Source organism: Arvicola amphibius, chromosome 10 (assembly GCF_903992535.2).
Source record: "Arvicola amphibius chromosome 10, mArvAmp1.2, whole genome shotgun sequence".
NCBI classification, from domain to species: domain Eukaryota; kingdom Metazoa; phylum Chordata; class Mammalia; order Rodentia; family Cricetidae; genus Arvicola; species Arvicola amphibius.
In genome coordinates, this window is record NC_052056.1 from 2357014 (window position 1) to 2380408 (window position 23395).

At 48.7% G+C, this 23395-nt stretch overlaps 1 protein-coding gene across 1 annotated transcript in view; it reads left to right on the plus strand.

Moving 5' to 3' along the window:
* Nucleotides 1–14925: 14925 nt before the first annotated feature.
* Brwd1 (bromodomain and WD repeat domain containing 1) overlaps nt 14926–23395 on the plus strand; it is an 83889-nt gene continuing 75419 nt past the window's right edge. Inside the window, exons 1-4 of the mRNA XM_038344584.2 lie at nt 14926–15129; nt 15205–15263; nt 15355–15384; nt 15485–15544. Of these exons, the coding sequence (XP_038200512.1) occupies nt 15081–15129; nt 15205–15263; nt 15355–15384; nt 15485–15544 (198 nt within the window). The 5' untranslated portion in view covers nt 14926–15080. The remainder of the gene's footprint in view (nt 15130–15204; nt 15264–15354; nt 15385–15484; nt 15545–23395) is intronic.

Genomic DNA, 23395 nt, shown 5'->3' on the forward strand with positions numbered 1-23395 from the left:
CACTGAAGTAACCCTCTGTGCGTGGTATGATAATCCATTTGCTTTGTGTATTCTCTCTAAGTTTTAGCTATGATGCTGTACCTGTAAATCATTGCATATGATTGTACACATTCAGTAGTGTAAATGGATATAAATAAACTGTGTAATAAGATAATTAAAATATTTATATGAAAAATATGCATATCTGGTAAGGGTTAGTTCTACAGAATTGGATGAAAGACTAACTTTATTGCTCATTTTAAATTTACATGAATCATTTTTAATTTTTGAGACTGGGGTCTTGACATTACTACAGACACGTACTACGGAGCCTGGCTTACATATAATCATCATCAATATTTCAAAGAGGAAATTTTTATGAGTTTAAGCCAAAAGCAGATTCTTTGAGCCTCTAATTTAATAAAGAGATCAAATGATTAACTCAGCAGGGCAAGGTGGTGCGTGCGTAGAAGGCCAACATTTGGTTAGCCCTAGACACAGCAGCCAGGACATATTTCATGTAACTCTCGTGGGTATTGATGGGTAGCTATCATCAGTTACATTTTTGAGGTGAAATGAAGGGAGGTACCACAGCTAATCGGGGCGCAAGCAGGCAGCCTCATCCCCAGGAGCTGAGGCTAGTTCCTAAAACTCTCTTGCATGTGTGGGGTAGCCACAGAGGGTGACGATGCATACCTCACACCAGACAGACCAGAGTGATACTTGGCACTCCACAGCCCTGGGCAGGGCATCCAGGCAGTGACGGTGTGCGTGCAAATTCGTGGCTGTTTGGTCCGGGGTCACTTCTACATCCCAGCTGGCAGGAAACTGTTCTGAAATGGCCACCTCTCCGGGATTTTCCCAAGGCTTGGGTAGAGAGAGCTCCTGGGCCAGGAGAGACACTGACATTCTCAAAGCCAGAAGCAGAGAGACTGTTTTCAGGACCTGTAGGTGTCTGTGACAGATGATGCTCCCTCGCTTCCCAACTGCCTGCCCTGGGGACTTACATCCCAGCATCAACAGAAAAATGACTGTGGAGGCTTAGCCAGCCTGTGTTGTCTCAGAAGGTCAAGTGTTTGATACCTAGCAATCCACTTACTGTGGTTGAACTAATTGCCAATATAAGTCACAACTCATTTAAAAAAAGAAAAAGAAATTAGGGCTGGGGTTGGTGGTGCAGGCCTTTAATCTCAGCACTCAGGAGGGAAAGGCAAGTAGATCTCTGTGAGTTCGAGGCCAGCCTGGTCTACAGAGTGAGTCCCAGGAGCCAAGGCTGTTTGTTACAAAGGAATCCTGTCTTGAAAACAACCAGAACCAATAACAACAACAACAACAACAACAAATTAGGGGCCAGTAAGATGCCTCAGTTGGTGAAAGTGTGTTCTGCCGTGTCTGATCACCAGAGTTTAATTCCAGAAACCAAAAAAAAAAAAAAAGTTGAGAAATGACTCCACAGAATTGTCCTCTGACCTCCTCATATGCTCCTATGTGTCCCCAACAATAAACGTTATTTAACTAAATAACATTTAATTAACATGAACAAACAACAAGAACCTGGGCGGTGACTACATAAACATATAGAAACTATAGGGTTCTTTTAATCCCTTAAGTGACGTGGCATGTAAAACCTGCCCCTACATCATGGGATGCTGCTGTTTATGACTGTCCTCCAAGTCAAACAACTCCCACCATGGGTGTTCAGCCATGCCTGCTGGCAAAAGATTATCCCAGCTGGGCTTGATAATTGTTTATGTCCTTTCATGGAGGGGTGAGGAGGGTCACAGGATTCCAGCCACTTCCTACCACCTGCTGAATGCTACTCTATCCAGGGAAGACTGGGGGAGAGAGCTTCATCTATTTGCCTTTGGAGAAGCCATCATCACTGCTGGGTAAAGAGTTTCCAGTGTGGTCTTTTGGGGGAGAAGTACCTACCAGTCCCCATCACATAGGTAACCCTTCATCTGCATTCTTGTGGGACTCGTTGGGTCCCCAGAGTGAACCTTAGTAGAAGCACGCTTTGGTTTGTCACCTTGGAAGGAACATTAGATATTGTTTATCCCACCCCAGGGGAAGGAGTTTTAGCCACAGATGTGTTCTAAAAAAGATGGGATGTTTTGTACTTGTTGGACGACGACTAAAACTCTGAAGAAGGAACATGTGAGGACGTGTACATGGAGTTACAGACTCCCAAGACTGGACGGACGGGTGATGAGAGAGAGAATGAGAGGAGGAGGAGACAGACAGACATAGAAAGGCAGGAAGGAGACATAAAGAAATAAGAAGAAACAGAAAACAAGGACACTGGCTTGCCCGCTCTCCCACCTCTGGGAGTGCTCACTGCAGCTGAGGCTCTGGAGAGGATCAGCCGGAGGGCAAGTGGTCAGATGGCTGAGCCTCCTGCTTTAGTCAACTCTCACATGCTCTTTGCAGCTGACGACCTTTTATGGCCGTAAGATGGTAGATAATTCAGAGCAGTGGCTTAGTTTCTACTTTTTGGTAGAAAGTCAATTTTCTTAATGCTGAAAAACCTTTTAGTAATTCTCAAACTACTAAGAAAATAGCATCCGTCATGGGGCCCCAAGATCTGGTTCAAGGTAAAGCTGTATCTTTTCCAGCACGGGGTGGGGAGCCCAAAGTGTTTATTTATAGGAACGAGCAAGCTCTTACTAGAACCTGCTCTCTGCAGACTTTCTATCCCGTGCAACGTGTAACCACAAGGCAAGGGTTTTGGCAAATCTCATTTTGAGTCTTGTTCTAGCAAATTTTATCTCTTATCTCTTATGAAAATTAATCCCCTAGATTATGATGAGCATACTTCATTTTTTTAAAGACTTTATTTTGTGGCTGGCAAGATGGTTCCATGGGTGAAGGTGCTTGCCTCCAAGTCTGATGGCCTGAGTTTGATTCCTCGGAGCCACTTAGTAGAATAAACCAACTCCTGCTTGCTGTCCCTGACCTCCACACAAGTGCCGTGACACACACCCCGTAAGTAAATAAATAGTAAACAAAAATTTGTGCGTGTGTGTGTGTGTGTGTGTGCGAACATTCCATGGGTGTGTGTCGAGATCAGAGGACAACCACATGAATCTGCACCTCTTTCCATCCTGAGTCCCAGATGCTGAACTCAGGTGTCAGGATTCTACAGCCCTTTCTTCTGCAGAACCACCTTGCTGGCCCTAGGAACATACTCTCTTGCCACAATTAACTACCTGTGCTTTCTTGAACTGTATTCTGGCATCACCTGTGTTAAACTAGATGCCACTGGCTTGGCTGTACTCACAGCACACGTGTGGCACACGCCTTTAATCACGGTACTCGGGAGGCAGAGGCAGGAGGATCTCTGTGAGTTCGAGGTCAGCCTGGTCTACAGAGTGAGTTAGTTCCAGGACAGACTGCAAAGCTACACTGAGAAACCCTGTCTTGGAAAATAAACAAATGAGAAAAACGAACAAAACAAAACCACGATTATACTGGCTTATCAATGAGCTGGTCTCTGCTCTCGTCAATTCTGTGAGAAACCAATTCTGTCCCAGCCCCGGCAGAGTCAGGCTCTACATCTTGCGTGCACACATCTGCTGTCCAGATGCCGGGCCTTTGGCTTAGCTTTGCCAGGCCTAGGTTGCTCTGGATTTAGTGTTTGGAGGCTGCCTGACTGTGTCGAGCCCAGTCTCTGCCTGAAGCTTACGATCACCAGGAAACGGGGTTTGGACTGATCACGTGTATCCTGCACCTCAGGTCTTCCAGGCCGTTAGCGAGGCAGGCAGTGAAGACGACAAGACAGAGTCTCCGGTTTCTTGTAGCATGCACTGGGAGGCAAAAGGTGAACTTTGGTGTCCTTCCTCAGGCAGCTAGCTGTGTTCCCCTCCCCCCTCCCAGCCCAAACTGGCCTGTGGCTCGTTAAGGAGAGGTAGGTGGAGCTAGGCAAGCTCCTAGGACCCTTCCCAGCACTGCTTGTCCTACTCATACCTGTTTCTCAGGTCCAAAGTCTCGCAGGTCAGGGCCTTGCTGACTACGTTATCTCCATGACCCACGACTCTGCATCCGTGAGTCGAAAAACTTCTTAAGTTCACACCACGACCAATATTCTTGTTATTTTATTTCATTTTTTAAAACAGGGTCTATGTAGCCCTGGAACTGTCTACATAGACCAGGCTGGCCTCGAACTCACAGAGATCCGCCTGCCTCTGCCTCCTGAGTGCTGGGATTAAAGGTATATGCTTCCACCTCCCAGTGGGTCTTCTGCTTTTAAATAACATAAGAGCAGAGAGTGCTGTGCCTCCTTGGAAGAAGAGGCTGAAATGAGACCAGCAGTGTGCTCTCTCTTCTGTGGGGCTCAGTGGAAACCCGACATGAAGCGGCTAGGTCAACTCTTGAGGATGAGACCCTGTGTCCTCAGGAGGCTGGCAGAGGTTCTGCAAGTCCCCGGAAACACAAAGACCTGGTGGACCACCCCTACAGCCCTGAAATGCTCTCCTTCCAGGGGTTTCCAAACAAAACTGTCACCCCCTTCAGGGTAGGGTCAGCTTAGTGATCCCAGGCAGGCAGAAGGGTCACAGGTATATTAGTGGCCCACAGGTTCTTTGGAGATTTTTGTTGTTTATTTTTCGAGACAGGGTTTCTCTGTGTATCTCTGGCTATCCTGGAACTCACTCTGTAGACCAGGCTGGCCTCAAACTCACAGATATCAGCCTGCCTCTGCCTCCCTAATTGCTGGGATTAAAGGCTTTGTAGCCTTGTCTTTGGAGATTTGAGTGAAGATTGAGAACATGGCTCATGGTTTCACTATCTGGCATGCATTTTGTCAGGTCCAAAGGAAACTCCAGTTCTCCAGACTCTGAAAGGGTGTTAGGGAAGATCTCACTGTAAATATGACGTTTTGTGGGTGGCTTTCCTGGGGAAAGAGCATTCCAGTAGACAAGGAACAGCAAGTAAAAGGCCCCAAGGCAGCGTTGTGCCTCCGTTGCTGCCAACACAGAGTGTCAGAAGAGCAGAACTAGGGAGAGGCCAGAGAAGCAGGGGAGGCCAGGCTACATGGAACCTCCGCCTTGAGTCAAATTCTGGCTGTGGAGGGATTCTGAGAGGGGCAGACTGAGCTGAGGTCGATACCGGATGGAAGAAGCTGTCTGTTGGAGGCAGAAGCAGGACTGACGTGGATAGATTTGCAAAGGAAGGGCTTAGTGTCCAGGATTCCTCTGCCAGAAGGTTTTGGTTTACACTAACTGCACAAGTGCCGTTACGGTGTGTGGGGAGGCGATCCTAAGGTTTTCTGAGCTTAGCCAGAGGGAAGTGACTCAGGGAGGGCCTTATGAAGGGATCTTTATGTATGGGGGCTTTATTTGGGATCTGGGTGGCTCCTTTCAAGTTGAGAGCTTGCAGATCATGTAGGAGTGCCTGGAAGCGGACAGAGTGCGTTCTGGAGGCTGCAGGAGATAGCAGGGGATAGGCGCAGGCATTGCAGGCATCGCAGACATCGTTTAGGGAGCCCGACTGTCAGACTAACAGTTCCAAGGAACCACGGTCTACGTGCGCCCAACTGAGAAGTAAGAAGGCTCCTGATGAGGGTATGGGCAGCCTTCGCTCAGCAACGGCGAGCAGGCTGCACCCAGGTTCTCAAAACTGACCCAGTCCACCTCCACACTAGCTTCCTGCTGGATGACCCGGGAGAGAACCCAGAGGGCTTTCCAAGCGTAGAGTTGGGAAAGGTTAAAGAAACGGGCGGCGCAGGCCCTTTAATCCCAGCACTCAGAGGCAGAAGCAGGAAGATTTCGAGTTTGAGGTCAACCTGATCTGCAGAGTAAATTCCAGGACAGCCAGGGCTACACAGAGAAACCCTGTCTTGAAAAACCAAACCAAACCAAAACCAAACAAAAAACCCAACGGGAAAAAAAAAAAAAGCAACAACAATAAAAAACAACTAATGAATTTGATTTTGAAGTTGTAGGAAATAAGAAGGCTTAAGCAGACAAGAATCATGTTCAGCTATACTCCAGAAAACGGACAGTACTGGGACGGGGTTCAGAGTCGGGGAGACCTCTGAAGACTGAGGGACCAGAGGGAAATGGAGAGAACAGGTCTGGGGGAAAGGGCTTCATGAAATCCAGCTGGAAACGTGGAAACAAGCGGATGGGGCTCAGGGGCCAGCATCAAGTTCTGTAAGAAACCCTGCCTGGAATAAAAGTAAGGTAAAGAACAGCACTCTGGAGCCAGAGGCAGGTAAATCTCTGTGAGTTCAAGGCCAGCCCGTGCTACAGAACGAGATCCAGGACAGGAAGGACTTTTACACAGAAAAACCTTGTCTTGAAAAAACAAAAAATAGGGGAATATACCCAAAGTCAACTCTTGGGCTTTTCATCTCCACACAGAGACAACACACTCCCACAAACACATGGATACGGACACATTCATCACATGTACACTCACTCAAAAATAAGAGTTTCTCCTAATTTGAGTATATGGACTCTTTTTGCCACATGCCAGCATTATTATTTTAAAGTTTATTTTATGGAATTGTATTGAGGAGTGATTAAGTCTTGAGGCAGCCAAGGGGCGATGGACGAGTATGCCTTCAATCTCAGCCTTCACGAGTCAGGGACTCGTGGATCTCTGTGAGTTTGAGGTCACACGTTGGTAAGTTAGATGGTTGATTTTTGTAACAGAATTAAGATGATTTTGAACTTTGATTCTCCTCCTGTCACCTGCTGGGATTACAGACATTTCCTGCCACCCCTGATTTTATGGGGTGCTGGAGATGGACCCAGGGCCTATGCATGCTGGACAAGCACTCTAACAGATGTGTTCCATCCCAAGGAATTATATACATGAGCATGGTGTTGAAAGTAGGCTGTTACAGTTTCAAAATAGTGTGTGTGTGTGTGTGTGTGTGTGTGCGTGTGTGTGTGTGTGTGTGTAGAGAGAGAGAGAGAGAGAGAGAGAGAGAGAGAGAGAGAGAGGGAGGGAGGGAGGGAGAGAGGGAGGGAGAGAGAGAGAGAGAGAGAGAGAGAGAGAGAGAGAGAGAGAGACTGTTTACCATGTATGTGTGTGGCGGAAGTCAGAGGACAGTTTTCAGGAGTCAGTTCTTGCCCTTCACCATGTGGGTCCTGGGGACTGAACTCAAGTTCTCAGTGTCGATAGCAAGGACTTTTAATGCTCGCTTTCTCGTTGGTTTCTTTGCTTTGAAACAAGATATTGCTATATAGCCTTGGCTGGCCGGCCTCGGACTCTCAATCCTGCGTTAGCCTCCGGAATGAGCTGGCCATTGCTTAATGCCCATGTAGGCATTCTCTCTGTACACATAGCCTAGCTGGCTACGTCATGAGCACTATATTATACCTGTGTGTGGATCCATCAGAAGTATGCAGGACAGAAAAGTTATTACATAATTTGCAGTTGCTAGTTTCATTTGGAGATCATTAAACGGGGATAATGAGGTGACTCAGCTGGTGAAAACTGGTGCTGCCTATAATGATCTGCTCCGTCCCTTTAAGAGACAAGCCACGCCCACCTCCACCCCTCGCTCTTGTTTCTCTCTGCCCTTCCCCCTTCTCCCCTCACCCCTTCTCCCTTTCCCTTCCATAACCCACTAAATAAATATTCAACCTCACTCTTCATGCCTATCCCATCCATGTCTCTGTCTCTTTCCCAGTGGCTCCCTGCCCCCGTCTAGCCGCCTTTGGAGACCTGCAGCGTGGTCTTCTAGCATGCTCATCCATCTATCTCTCCTCGTGGGACTCGTTGTCTCTCACGGCCCACTGCAGCCACTTGGGGAACTGCACTGTCCCTGCCTGGGACTGGCTGCTCTCGGGATCCGCTGCCCACTGCCTGCCACCCGCTTGGGGACCTGTAGCATGTCTCATGGCTGGCTGCTTGGTGCAGCTACTCAGGAACCTGCGGCATTTTTACTTAATCCATAACACTGCCAAGACTGATGGCTTGGGTTTGATCCCTGGGACCCACACGGTGGAAGGAGGGGACTAGCTCTGAAAATTACATGCAAGGTTCCATCAACAAACATAAGCAATATTAAACAGCTAGTCAAAACCAGGCTCCTCAGTAGAAGAGGTTGCAGCTTAGGGGTACAGTGGTTCTTTGGCACTTTTGCAGCCCTGGGTTTGATCTCTGGCACCATCCAGAAGCACCATGCCCACAGAGAGCTTATTCAGCTCTGACCCATTCTGGATCCAGCTCCCCATTCCCAAGGTCTTATCCCACCACGTCGTGTTTGTTTTTAACGCTGTGAGGAACGTTTGGAAGACTTGGGAACAGGCATGTGCCAGTGCTTACATATGGGACAAAATGGGGACAGCAGCCAGTGACTAGGGAGAGGCAGGAGCTGGAGAGGGAGAGTAAATGTGGAAACAATTTGCTGAGGGAGGCAGGAACGGGAACATGGAGGGACAGCTGGTTGGGTTAGACGTGACGGGAAATATGATACCTCCAGTGGGTGGATGAGGGGCTTCAGGGAGAGCGGCGAGGTCTGTGAGCAACTCAGGGCCTCACGACAGATCCGGAAGGGTGCAGTGGTGCACTCGGTTACTCTAAAAAGACAGATCTTTGTGAGTTTAAGGTCAGCCTGAGCTACTTTGAGAATTCCAGACCCACCCATCCAGGGCTATAGAAATGTCAGATACTGCCATTGTTTCAAATTCTTCTACACCTCTGTTAAGACATTAACTCCCATTCCCAGGGAATTTACTTGTACAATAGAAATCTGGAGGCTGCATTAAGGGACCACAGGCTGCCTGTCTTGGAGAAGACCTTCTAGACAGTAGTTGTGGAATGAATAATGATCGAGGTGTTTGGATGCTAGGTTTCACCTTTCAGGTGCTGATTTGGTTCTGTGTGTGGAGCTTCCCACTTCCTGACCCTCAGAACTCCACTGACTTTATGGGCTCGTTGCCAACCCCTTGCCGTAGGAACCTAAATTCAGCTAATATATCCAGGTGTACTGGTGCACGCCTTTGATCTCAGCACTCCTAGAGGCAGAGGCAGGAGGATTTCTGTGAGTTTAAGGCCAAGTTTGGCCTACATATGGAGCTCTAGGCCAGTGAGAAATAAAAAGTGAGACCTTGTCTGAAAACTCAAGAATAAATCCAATCAGCATCAATTTCTGCTTGAGGTGGTGGTGAGTGGCTTTAGTCCCTGAACTCAGGAGGCAGAGGCAGGGCCTCTGTGGGCTTGAGGACAGACTGGTCTGCAGAGCGAGTTCCCGGACAGCAAAAGATCCCGATAGAGAGATTCTGTTGCAAACCAACTAATTAATTTCCATTAGCTTATTATTTTAGACCTGGACTTTGTATGATCTTTCCTGCTTACAGACTTTCCTATCTCAATTTTCAGTATTTCAAAATTTGACTTCTCCTTTACGGTTTTGAGACAGTCCTGTGAGGGAGTCCAGGCTAGTTAGAAACTCTTTTTTTTTTTTTTTCGAGACAGGGTTTTTCTGTGTAACTTTGGTGCCTGGAGCTCACTCTGTAGACTGATATGGCTTTGAACTCACAGAGATCCACCTGCCTCTGCCTCCCAAGTGCTGGGACTAAAGGCGTGCACCACCACTGCCCAGCTAGAAACTCTGTTTTAAAAATTAAATTGGTCGGTGTGCACACATGTGGGTGTGCTTATGCCTGGTCCATTTGCAGAGGCCAGAGGACAACTTTTAGGAGTTGATTCTCTTTCACTGTTGGGTCTGGATCCGAGGCTTGAACTTGGGTTTTCAGGCTTGCATGGTAAACACTTTCACCTGCTGAGAGCGACTTTGAACTTCTGATCCTCCTGCCTACACTTCCTGAGTTCAGGAATGTGTTATCATACCTAGTTTATGCCAGTCCTGGGAATTAAATTTCAGGCCTTTTTTGTGCTATGCAGGTAAAAGACTGAACCAAGTCCTCTCTTTTAGAACTTTTGATTGTCAGATGTTAAGTGTTTGTGTGTGTGTGTGTGTGTGTGTGTGTGTGTGTGTGTGTGTGTGAGGGTTACAATGTGTAGCAGCAACCTTAACCTGCTGTTTGTCTTTTTGGGGGTTGGAGGGGTAAGGAAGTATAAGGCTGAATTCACACGTTAGGCACACTGAACTTTCATTTCCTGAACACCTCTCATGTGCGGTTTCTGTGGTCAGACGGATTTGCCTCCACTTTTGTTTTGGTGTGTGTGTGTGTGTGTGTGTGTGTGTGTATTTTAAGACAGGGGTTCTCTGTGCAGCCTTAGCAGTCCTGAAACCAGACTGACCTTGAACCCAGAGATGTGCCTGCTGCCTCTTGCTGGGATTAAACGTGTGTTCTACCTCAACCCAACGACCTCCACTGTTTTTTTTTTGTTTGTTTGTTTGTTTTGTTTTGTTTTTGCTTTTTTCTTTTCTCTGTATAGTTTTGGAGTCTGTCCTGAAACTCACTCTGTAGACCAGGCTGGCCTCGAACTCACAGAGTTCTACCTCCTGAGTGCTGGGATTAAAGGTGTGTGCTACCACTGCCCAGCTCCTCTGCTGTTTTTCAATTGAGACAAAGTCTCATTTATCCCATGTTATGTAGCCAAGGATGCCCTTGAATTTCTGGTTTTCTCTGTCTACCTCCTGGTTGCTGGGATCATAGGTGTGTACCACCATATCTGGCTTTATGTATTTCCCTAGATCCTTTGGAGTTGGGATGTCTAGTGTAGGACCCAGCCACAACAAGCCCAATAGAAGCCCGAGTCTCAGTACCTGGTTCCAAGAAAGCCCACAAACCGAGACCACTCAGGCACCAGGAACAGACCCTCGAAAGGAAATTCCTAACATTCCAACAATTGCAGATAGGATCACTTGCCAGCACACACCCATTGCTTTTCACCAGGACACCCCTAGACAAATATCAGCCAATCAGGGATCCTGAACCTTAGAAATCACTCATCCCAACCTTTGCTACTATAAAAACGCAACCCCAAGTGCACTCGGGGCTCTCCGAATACTCAAATATGTTGGACACACTGAGAGTCTGAGTTCAAACTTGAATAAGAATAAAGGTTCTTTGCTTTTACATACAGGACTCAGTCTCTTAATTGGTTTTTTGGGTACTCCGTGATTTGGGCATAACATCTGGCTTGTCATGTGGGTGCTGGAATATGAATCCAGAACGCTTCATGATTGCACAGCAGGTATTCCTAACTGCTTAACTCTTTTAAGCCCTGGGGAAATTAAAAATGTGTGCGTATGTGTGTATAGGGTGCAGGTCCAATTGAACTCAGGTTGTCAGGTGTTTATTTACTTATTTTAGTATGTACACAGTGTTCTGTCTGCATGTGTGCCTGAAGGCCAGAAGAGGGCGCCAGATCTCACTATAGATGGTTGTCAGCCATCAAGTGGGAATTGAACTCAGGACCTCTGGAAGAGCAGCTAAAGCTCTTAACTGCTGAGCCACCTCTCCAGCCCACCCCCAAGGGAAATTCTTAAACTCCTTAGGCCTCGGCTTCCTCGTTGTTAGTACGGGAGAACTGAAAACAGTCTTGCATTTATCACCCGGTCTTTCCAATTTTTCCAATCTCTTGTGCTGTCTGAGCGACTTCATGGAGCTTGCTCTTCCGACCTGCTCTTCCCTGTGTGGTAGAGGGAGATACTGTGTCAGGGTGGTGCTGGCTCACCTGTTTGCTTCCTGCCTGCCAGTCACTGGCATGACTGCCCTTGGGTTGTTCTCCAGCTCTCTGGCTTCCCCTCTATGACATTGGTGCAGCTGGTGCCGTTGTCTGGACTCAGTGTGTTTGCCTAGGAAAGGAACAGGCTTCGAGACGCATCTCAAAGTGGAGATGGGTGACACCGCACATGGCCTGCTGTCGGGACTTCTCCAGGGCTCAGCCAAGCGTCTTTGGATAATTCAGTTTTTCGTGTACTCTGTTTGGGGTAATTCCAGAACGGCCTGTATGCACTTGTGTTGGAAGCACACGGTTTTCATCCTGTTCAGAGATTCCTGTCTGGCACCGCAGGGTGATAGTGCACGCTTTCTTCCTTGCAGGCGTATTATGAATCATCAGGGGCTCTGATCTGAGTTGAGTGGGGATGACATTCTGCCGTTAGGAAGTCTGTGCGTGTCTGTGCACGTGTGAGGTACGGTTCAGGGGTGAAGCTGCTGCTGCTGAGCCTGATGGCCTGATTCCTCCCTTCTTCATGGGGTGCTACGAGCAGTCACAGGGTAAATACGCTACCACTGAGTTCTATCACTGCTTTCAGGTCCTCATCTCTGATCTCAGCAGGGTAACCATGCTGCCTGCCCAAGATTAGAATTATTATCCAGACCATGACTAGCATTTGGGGGAAAAAAACACTCCTGTATCCACTTGGGAGCTACATTTTATTTTATGATACTGTCACAAAATGAAATACATAACTCTGTGGTCAATCTTAACATTTAAAGGAACTGGAGGGGCCAGTTCTGGTGGCACAGCCCGGTAGGATTAGCTGAAGGAGGCAGAGGCAGGAGGATCAGGAGTTAAAGGCCAGCCTGGATTACAAGAAAAAAAAAAAAGGAGCTGGAGGGATGGCTCAATAGTCAAGCACACTTGATTTTCCAGAGGACCCAAGTTCAGGACCCACTTGGCGTGTAACTCCAGCTCCCGGGAATCTGATGCCTTCTTTTGGTTTTCTACACACACACACACACACACACACACATGAGCATTTACTCTAACACATATACACATAGAAAACAAATTTTAAAGTGTCCCTGTAATGCCTCCTCCAACCCCATCTTTGTCACTTGGGAGCTTCGTAGAGCAGCAAGCAAAGGAATATTCAAGTCAGAATGTAAGGTGTTTCAGAGCTACACATCTTTGACAATTTTTCAGTTTATATGAATAACTGTTTTGCCTACATGTGCACAATGCAAATCAGCGGAAAAGGTGGGAAGAGGGCATTGGATTCTTTGGAGCTGGAGCATAGATGATGTAACTTTGTTACACATGTGGGTGGTGGGGACCAAACCTGACCTGAGTTCTCTGCAAGAGCAACAAGTGTTCTTAACCACTGAGCCACGTCTCTAGTCCCTATCTCAAACAGTTTAACTATGGCTTGTATGCCTTATCAATGGTGGTGGCAAAGGTGCCACAGGTTCCACCCACCCTCATCCCTTCTTATGGTTATAGCTCCAGGGCATCCTCCTTTGGTTGTTTACTAAGTAATGTTTTTCTGCACCTTGGTCTCAAACTGCCACCTCTCCTCGATTGGAACTTTCTAGTTCTGCCTACCAGACACCCAGGATACTCGGACAAAACTCGTTTTTAAGGATCTCATGTACCCTGGGGCTGTCTTCAAATCTGTTGTGTAGCTAAGCATATCCTTGAACTTCTGAACCTCTCGCGTCTGCCTGAGCTGGGATCATCTGGTGTTCGGTTTACGTGGTGCAGGGGTGCGGGCGACGTCCTCAGCCAGAAACCTGAGTTCTCTGGCTTCCAGGGTCTTATGCACGAAGTCCCTGGAACAATGAAACTTTCCTGCCTTTCCCTCAGGCAAGTTGCTCTTTAAACTGTGCCCTAAATCTTATCATTAGAGTTCACATTTCCCCTAAAGAGCACCACACTGTCCTGATGGGGACACTGAAGCTTACTGTTCAACATTTTATCTTATCACTTGGTGTTTGTTGAGTCAGCAGTACGCTAAACAGGTGCGGGTCATCTATGTACTTATGTATACTTTCAGTATTCCATGTAATTAAAGAAAGTCAACACAGATGCTGGAAACGCTAATAGCTCATTAAATCCTCACGCTAGGAGGTAGGTGCACTGTTGGCTGCAGTTTACAGGTAAGGCCATTTGAGACTCAGGGGTTAAGTGATGTGCTTAAGATCAACCACCTGATAGTTGGAGCCAGTCCAAGGTCCAGGCCGTGAATCCTGCCCGGGCGCGACAAGGACACACAGTTCTCTGCCTGCCTCCTCCGTGAGTGGCGGAGGCTGTGCTTGTGGGTAGGTACGAGAATGGCTGATAGAATGCAGTGGTCACAAGACACGATTCCTACAAATGACCTTGATCGGTCGGCGGGTCGTCGCAGAGAGGGAGGGAGAAAAGACAGCAGACCCGCCCCCCCCCCCCCCCCCACCCTGTAGCTGCATCCTAAGCTGGGGAAGAGACGCCCGGCGAAACCACCCTAGACCCTTTACGGAAGCAAACACCCCCGTTAAAGAGTCACCGCAGCCTTTCCCGTGGGAAGAGCGTCCGTCCTTCGCTATTTTGGAATCAACCGTCCGGTCGATTGGGGTCAGGCTCTAGTCTTTCTGCTCGCTGCCTAAGAAATCTTAACAATGGCCATGTTTAGTTCTGTTCACCCCTCTACGTCAGAGCTCAAAGTCAGCGTACACTGGCCGTGGTGAAACGGATCCGGTTAGGTCAGGAGCCTGGCGTGGTAATTACGGGAATGGTCTGGAACTCTTCCACCGCTCCCAACTTCGGGTCCCATCAGGATCGACACCGGCGGTCCCAGCCCCCTTCCCACCGGCCAAGTCATCCCCAGTCCGCAGACTCCGTCATCCGCACAGCACACGGCATCTCTCAACGCTCCGCAGGCCGGCCGTCCTCCCGCACGGCTCCTCCCCAGCCCCGGGGTCTCCGGGCCGGGCCCAGGTGACCGCCCTCCGGGTCTCCGCCCCCGCCCCACCCCCGCCGGCCTCCCCGCACGGGCTCGGCTGGACTCCGCCGCACAAAGGCCGGCGGCCGCCTCACCGCGCGCAGGGATCCGGGCCACGCGCGCTCCCCCGCCCCGCCCCGCCCCGCCCCGCTCCAAGGACGCAGGGCCTCGTTGGCTCCGCCGCCCCCTCGCGCTTCACGCTCCCGACACGCAGGACGCGGAGACGAGGCCCGCCTCCCGAGCCAGGGCGCCCCAGTCCGCGCGCGCCCCGCCACGCCGCGCGGCTCCCCGCCGAGGGACTACTTCGCGGCCCGACTCCTCGCCCCGCGCTACTTCCTGCCGCGGACGCGTCGGCGAGCGGCGCGCACGGCATGGCGGCGGCTGCGGCGCGCGCCTGAGGAGCTGTGTCGGGGTGGGGGGTGGGGGCGGTCCGCCGGTCCGCTCAGGCCTCGGCGCGGCCTAGACGCTCCGCTCGGCTCGCTCGCTCGCTCCCGCTCGCCCGTCCCCGTCCGTCCCGCGCCCCGCCATGGCGGAGCCTTCGCCGGCCCGACGTCCGGTGCCTCTCATCGAGTCGGGTAAGACGCGGCCGCGCGTCCCCTCCGCCCGGCGCCGCGCGGCCGCCGCTGACCGTCCCTGTCTTCTCCCCGCAGAGCTGTACTTCCTCATCGCCCGCTACCTCTCGGCTGGCCCGTGTCGCCGAGCGGCGCAGGTGAGTGCGGGCGGGCGGGCGGGAGGGCGAGCGGGTGGACCGGCGGGCGCAGCCGCAGCCGCCCGGGTCTGACCGTGCGTCTCTGCCGCAGGTGCTGGTGCAGGAGCTGGAGCAGTACCAGGTCGGTCATCCGCCCCCGCGTCCCCCCGTCCCCGCGTCCCCGTCCCGCCCGGCCTCCCGGCCGCGGTGGTCACCCGGACGCCTCTCGTGTCTCTTTCCAGCTGTTGCCGAAGAGGTTGGATTGGGAGGGCAACGAGCACAACAGGAGCTACGAGGAATTGGTGAGCACCGTCCGCCCGCGTCCTCCGCGCGCTCGCTCCCTTGCTCGCCCGCCCGCCCGCCCGCGTCCCCGGCCGGGTCTCTGCTCCCGTGCGGGCCCCGCGGGGACGCTCTCGAGGGGTCCACGGTTGCCCGGGGCGACCGGCCCGATTCCTCCTCCCCCTGCCCCCCTCCCCCCAAGGCTCGCGGTTGGGGCCAGGGGGAAGATTTGGCAGAAAACGGTCCTGGGGGGCGGCGCGGGCACCGGCGGGGGCGTCCCTGGCTCGCGGCCCGGCTGGGTCTCCAGGTGCGCCTCCAGCCACTCAGAGGGGCGCTCTCGTCGCCCTCCGTTCTGACTTGTAACTCGAGCTCTCATTGGCCTCCCCTCTCCTGCCCCGCCCAGGTCTTCAGACCACTTGTTCCCTAGGAATAGTCATTAGGTGGAGAAATGGCCCCTTGCTATGTTCTTCCCGGCCACTTTTTCCGCCGCGACGTGATGTACGGCCAGCGTAGTGTCTTTGCTTCTCCCAGCCAGGCCTTAGGAAGTTGGCTCACGCTAGGACTTGCTGTATGTAGTGAGTGGTACAGGCTTTCAAGTTGACATTTCATCCGACCAGCTATTTTTTTATGAGACTGGGTGTCGTCACGTACCTCTGGCTGGTCTTGAACTCACAGTGTAGACCAGGTTGGCCTTGAACTCGGACGCCCCTGCGCTTTTCCTCCAAGATCTGGGACTAAAAAGCCTTCGTGCCTGGCTTTCTTGGTTTTCTTGAGGAGTGCTAATGTGCTTTCCATTATCCTCCCTACACTTGCTTAGACGTTCTGTGATGGGTAATTGAGTTTTATCCAGTTAACGGAAGTTTTTTTTTGGGGGGGGGGTGTTTATCGGTAGTGGAACAGAAACGTTCCAGGAAAATATTTTTGACAATTTAAGATGAAAAATTTGTCTTAACTAAAATTTGTTTTGCTAGCCCACGTTGAGCATGTTGAACACAGAAGATGTAAACGGTCTCTGAATCTTCACTGTTGATTTTTGGCTACATAGGGCCATTTGGCCTCGGCTCGCAGTCCTGTGTCATTGAACCTCAGTCCTGGGCCAGGATTACTCCAAAAGAGAGCCACCCCACACCTGTAAGCAGTCATAGTCCTAGAGGTGTTAGCAAGAAGTCAGCCAGGGCATTTGTCGCTTGTGAGCACTTAACAGTTGGGATTTTCAGGGATAGGGATTTAACCCAGAATGCTCAGTAGTGCTGGTCAGGTGCTGCAGAGGCTCAGCTCCTGTTCTGTGTTACGCCATTGCATTGGGAGCTGCTGAATAGAACAGCGTTGCTGGGTTGTGTTCTGTGCTTAGCCAGGTGTTAACCATCGCATTGGGAGCTGCTGAATAGAACAGCGTTGCTGGGTTGTCTTTTTAGGATTATTTTTAAAAAGCAAATGCTTCAGACTGAGATGGCTTTTTATTTAAAAGCTCTTCCTGGCAATCACAGGATTTAATCCCGGGGACCCCTGTGGAGTAAGGAGAGAACCTGCTTCCTGGGTGGGTCTCTGCCATCCACTGTCAAGCATATATGTGCACATATGTATGTACGTTTAATAAACGTTAAAAAGTGGATATTAGTGAATATTGGACCAAATTTGTTTTCCTAGGTTTGATATTCTAAGGCTTGTGGGTGTGTGCATGCTGGGGTGTGAATCCAAGGCCTCTCCTGTGTTATACCCACAGGCAGGGTTTTTTTTTTGCCCCCCCCCCCCCGCCCCAGGGTTTCTCTGTAGTTTTGGAGCCTGTCCTGGAGCTAGCTCTTGTAGACCAGGCTGGCCTCGAACCCACAGAGATCCGCCTGCCTCTGCCTCCCGAGTGCCGGGATTAAAGGCGTGCGCCACCACCGCCCGGCCCACAGGCAGGGTTTTATCACCCTCCTTCCCACCAGGCAAGTGCTGGGATTTTGATTTACAGCTCCAGCCAGACAGAGAATTACTTGGGAACCACCTCCCCCCCTTCCTAGCTATCTCCAGGTGTCCTATAATATGCACCCATCTTTTTCCTGTGTAGCCTTGATTGTCCTGGAACTTGCTCTGTAGACCAGGCTGGCCTTGAACTCAGAGATCCACCTGCCCTGGCTTCCAAGTGCTGGGACTAAAGGTGTGCACCGCCACAGTCTGGCATCAGGTGTTCTTTTTGAAAGTCTAGGGAACGTTTAAGTAGTTTGTCTCACAGTTTTACTCCTGTTAATGTAAGTCTTTGAAGGGGGGTGGCAACAACCCAGACCCATTGTTGACACTGCCTTCCTACTGGGGAGAAGCTACGTTGTAAAACTCCGGAGAGGAATTTTCTTTCTTTGACTTTTGCTTGCTGGTAAGAATTGCTTGAACCCTACTTCAGGTGCTGGTATCTACTTCCTGTGGCTGAATAGCCTGCGCTGTGGCACTTGTCGCACCTGACTGATTCCTATCAGAGTATCCTTTCTCTTCATCTCACCCGAGTCGGGGGCACCCGTGGTTTGCCTGCTGAGCCTCTCACTTCAAGGCCTGCACAACTCCTGGCTAAAGAACCGTTTCTTCCTGAGGGGTACAGCCAACATGGAACTTCCCATCACAGATTGTGTGTTGTTTTCTGATTCCTTAATACTTTTATAACGTATTTTGAAGGGTGGGTGGGATAAGGCTGGGTCTGATGTAGCCCAGGCTATCTGGCCTTGAGGTCTGTAGCTGAGGATCCTGATCTTGTTGGGCTTATAAGTTTGTAAATATAATTTTAAAAACTTTAATAGTTTATTTCCTGTGCTGTCATTTTACTGAAGAAGACCAAGAGATTTGTTATAGTATTTCCCATGTTTATTTTTTCAGTGGTTCCAGTCCTTTGATAAAAATCATTTGGTGGACCAGTAGGTGGTGGTGTGCACATCTTTAAATTCCAACACTTGGGAGGCAGAGGCAGGTGGATCTTTGTCAGCCTGGTCTACAGAGTGAGTTTCAGGACAGCCAGGGCTGTTACACTGAGAAACCCTGTCTTGAAAAACAAAAAAAGAAAAGCAGAAAGAATGATTTGTTGGGGATTGAAGAGAAGGCTCAGTGGTCAAGAGCCCTGGCTGCTTGCTCTTCCAGAGGGACACGGGTTCAATTCCCAGCACCCACATGGCAGCTAACAATTGTCTGCAACTCCTAAGATCTGACACCCTCACACATACAGGCAAACACTAATACAAATAAGATTTAAAAAATATTTGGAATTTACACATTCTGAATGTCCACAGTGGTACCAAATCAGTCAACTGGGAATCTTACTATGGTTTGTCTGGGCACTAGTAATTTTATAAGCTTCTGCAAAGTTATGCTTTATTTTAATTTGTGATGATACTGTTAGTCTGACTTGTATTTAAGAACAAGAGTACCTTTACCTATTAAGAATTGAGACCAGCTGGACGGTGGTGGTGCATACCTTTAATCCCAGCACTTGGAAGGCAGAGGCAGGCAGATCTCTGTGAGTTGGGGGCAGCCTGGTCTACAGAACTAGTTCCAGAATAGCTAGGCCAATTACATAAGGAAACCCTGTCTCAAAAAAAACCAAAAAGATGCTGAAGTAAAGGCATTGATTGGCCAACTTGGGCTATATAGAGACACTGTCCAGGACCAAAGCCTAGCCTTAGAGGTCTCCCATATCACTGTGCTACAGATTGGGATTGAGTTTTTTTTTTTTTTTTTTTTTAGATTTTTTTTAAAATAATTTTTTAAAGGTTTGTTTATTATGTATACAGTGTTCTGCCTGCATGTGTCCCTGCAGGCCAGAAGAAGCATCAGAACTCATCATAGATGGTTGTGAGCCACTATGTGGTGCTTGGGAATTGAACTCAGAATGTCTGGAAGAAGCAGTCAGTGCTTTTAAGCACTGAGCCACCTCTCTAGCCCCCGGGATTGAGTCTTGGCTGGATGACATTAAAAATTTTTCGTTTATTTTGTGTATGTGCATGTCTACCACAGTGTGCCCGTGCAGGTCAGTTTTCTCCTACAGTGTGAGTTCCAAGAAAGCTGTCACATGGGTATTTGAGCAGCATTTTTATAGCTAGAAAGAGAGATCAGTTCATCCTTACGTTGTATTAGCATTAGGAGATCATGATTTTGAATGTTTACCTAAACTTCAGTTAAAGAGTGTGCTGCCGTGGTGGACCTTAAATTAGAAATCTGTTGAGGAATTTTTTTTTTTTTCGTTTTCTTTTTTTGTTTGTGTGTGTTTTTTTTTTAAGACTGGGTTTCTCTGTGTTACAGTCCTAGCTGTCCTGGAACTTGCTCTTGTAGACCAGGCTGGTCTCAAACTCTGATCTGCCTTCCTCTGCCTCCCAAATTTTGAAATTAAAGGTGTGCATCACCACTGCCCAGCTAGTAAGTATCTATATCTATCTATCTATCTATCTATCTATCTATCTATCTATCTATCTATCGATCGTATTTGTGGGATATGGCTCAGTGGTTAAGAGCACTGTCTGCTCTTTCATTAGGACCTTTCCAGCTGGGATCTTAGGGATCCAGTGCTGTCTTTTGACTTCCAAGAGTGCAAGACATGTGATGCACAGATGTACATGCAGGCAAAACACCTAAGCAGAATTTTTAAGCATGGTTTTATTATTTTAATTGTTTGTGTGTGTATGTGCACATGAGGACAGAGGTGCTCTCAGGCAGACTAGATCTGGGTGGAGTGCTGGCTTGTAGAGCCCGTCTGACATGGTCCCGAGAGTCCAGCTCTGTCCTCTGCAGAGTAGCACTGACTCTGAACCAGCGAGCCCTCTTTCCAGATCTCTTAAGAGCTTTCTTATTCTTTGGCAAATTACTTCGTCTCTGTCCTAATCTCTGCTTTGCCTCTCCTTCCTGTTTTCGTCTCCCATTTCCTTCTTCCTGTAACCCAGGGACTTGTTCTGTTAGCCCTGGCTGATGTGGAGCTTGATGTAGACCAGGCTAGCCCTGGGTCTTGAGGTAGACCCGACGAGCCTTGAGCTTTCATCCAGCCCCTGCTTCTGTCCCTTTAGTGCTTGCTGGCGTTTTGGTGGTGTGCCATTTTGCCAGGCTTCTACCACAGCTTTTTGTTGTGTACATATAATAGGTCTAGTAATTTTTCCTAAAGAGATGGCTTTAAGATGTGCATGTAGGGGCTGGGAAGATGGCTTGGGTTTGGGAGCACTGACTGCTCTTCCAAAGGATGTGGGTTTAATTCCCAGCGCTCACGTGACATCACAACTGCCTGTGGCTTCAGTTCCAGGGGATCTGACACCTTCACACAGACATGCATTGGGCACATAAAAAAATAGATAATAAAAAACATCACGTGTATGTGGTAGACAGTATTTGCTATTTTGTTTGTTTTGAGACTGTGTAGCTCTGGCCAGCATGGAACTTGGAGATGTGTCTGCCTAATGAATGCTGAGATCTGTAAGATGGCAGGTAGAAAAGGCATCTTTTTAATTAATTTCCATTGTAGGGTCTTAGGACAACAAGTCTTTATGAATCAGGAGCAGCTGATAGGACCTACTTAATGACAATAAAGTAGGATAAGCAGCAGGCTGCCTTTGTGCTTAGTGCTGCCAACTGGGAGTGACATTGTCACTTCCCCATGGCTTTGCTGTGTCCATAGGCTCACCTGGTTATTGGTAAAGTGCCCTTGATTCTTTATGTATGGATTTTTGTTCTGTTGCTTTTTATATAAGTATAAATTTGTCGTCGTTGTCTTTTTGGTTCAAGACAGGGTTTTTTGTAGCTTTGGAGCCTGTCCTGGAACTAGCTCTTGTAGACCAGGCTGGCCTTGAACTCACAGAGATCCGCCTGCCTCTGCCTCCCTAGTGCTGGAATTAAGGCATGTGCCACCACTGCCCTGCTTTTGTCTCTTTTGTTGTTGTTGTTGGATTTTCTTAGTTCTTAAGTGTAAGACACATTATGATTTCTTGTCTTCCTGTTGAATTGACCTAATATTTTAAAACTGGGAAATGACCCTCATTTAGGTGACACTTAAAAAAATCATTAAAATTTATTTTCATGTGTTTGAGTACTTGTTAACCCATGGAGGTCGGAAGAGGACACGGAATTCTTTGGAACTGGAGTAACAGTCATTGTAAGCCACCATTTGGTGTCTAGAAACTGAATCCAGGTCCTCTGTAAGAGTAGCAAGTGCCCTTAACCTTTGAGCCTTCTCTTCAGCCCCAAATGGAGACACTTTGTAGCAGCGTAGTATCTAAGTCTGTTTATGTTGAACCTTGTGTATGCTAGGCAGTGTCCTCCCACTGACCTTCAGCCCCAGTTCATTCCGAGTCTAAACCGTGGGCAGCATGAAGAGGTTGGTGTACCAGCTCTTGAAGTGTGTGCTGGCGTAGATGCAGAAACACAGCACTTTCTGTAAAGGAAATAGAAGCTTTCATCCTGTTGCCAAATAGGAGTAACCATGGTTTGGGAATACAGATTTAAATTTCCCTAAATACCATGTTCCCACTGTGGCAGCAGTTGCGTGAAATTTTTGTTGCAACAGAATAAAGTAATAAGGCAGTTTTCTGATATGTGTAGAAACTGGCTGATGTTTCTGTTCAGCCAGCTCCCCAATCACACAGAGACTTATTAATTATAAATGGTTGGCCGGTAGCTTAGACTTGTTACTACTGCATCTTTCAGTTTAACCCGTATTTATCTGTGCTCTACCATTTTCATCATGAGCATGGTCATCTTCCAGTCTCCTGAGACTCCATCCTTCTTCGCCCCACCTAATTTACTTCTTCCTTTTTATTGGCCCTTAGCTCTGTCTTCAAATCAGAGCAACACTACTTCACAGTATTCAAAAAAACTATTCCATGTCAGGAAATGTCAGGTGATTACAGCACGGGGGTTGATTATAGTCTCTGCTATAGCTTGATGTTATCTGATGGCACACTTACATTGTTTATAATTCCAGCACTCAGGAGGCAGAGGCAGGTGGATTTCTGAGTTATTGTCATCTGATCTACAGAGCTAGTTTTAGAACAGCCAGGACTACAGAGAGACCCCGTTTTGGAAAACAAAACAAAAACAACAGTGCTGGGTGTTAGTGTTGTTTGCTTTAACCCAGCACTGGGAGGCACAGGTAGGTGAGTCTCTGAGTTCAAGGGCAGCCTGGTCAGGGACATCCAGGGCTACACAGAGAAACCTTGTTTCTGAGGGGGAAAAAATCAAACCCACAACAACAAAAAGGTGGGATCTGTTAGAACATTCCAGAGAGACTTCTAGCCATGAAGACCTTAAGTGAAACACAGGTGGCAACAATAATAAATGGCTATTTCGGGGCCCAAAGACAGCCCAAGATAATTTGGTCTGGATCTTTACTATCCCACATGTTCTAATCAGTCAGCCAGCCTAGTACTGTGTTGAACATAGTTTGGCTGCATCTGCATTTGACTCTGCACTGAAATTTGTTGTATAAAGGGACAAGTGGTCCAGTGAAAGTTCACCCCGGTAAAGACAGGACGTTTCCTCACAGGCTGTCAGTGTAGTGGCTGGACCTTTGTAGTTAGTAGTTGAAGTCCCTGGGCATTGATATGCTTAGACGGTAAAGTCAAGACTTCTTCCACAGAGCTCAGGATCTGGGCATTAGTAAACTTCCTAGTGTAGTTCCACATGCGTGAGACAGAGTTTCACTGTGTAGCTTTGCTGTTCTGGATCTCATGTGGACCAGGTTGGCCTTGAACTCGGAGATTTTCCTGATGCCTCCCAAATGCTTGGATTAAAGATGTGTGCCACTATACCTGACCTATATGCATGCATTTAAGCACTATTGTGTGTGTATATATATGTGTGTGTGTGTGTGTGTGTAGCGGACAACTTGTAAATATTAGTATTTTCTTTCACTATATGGGATCCAGGATCGAACTCAG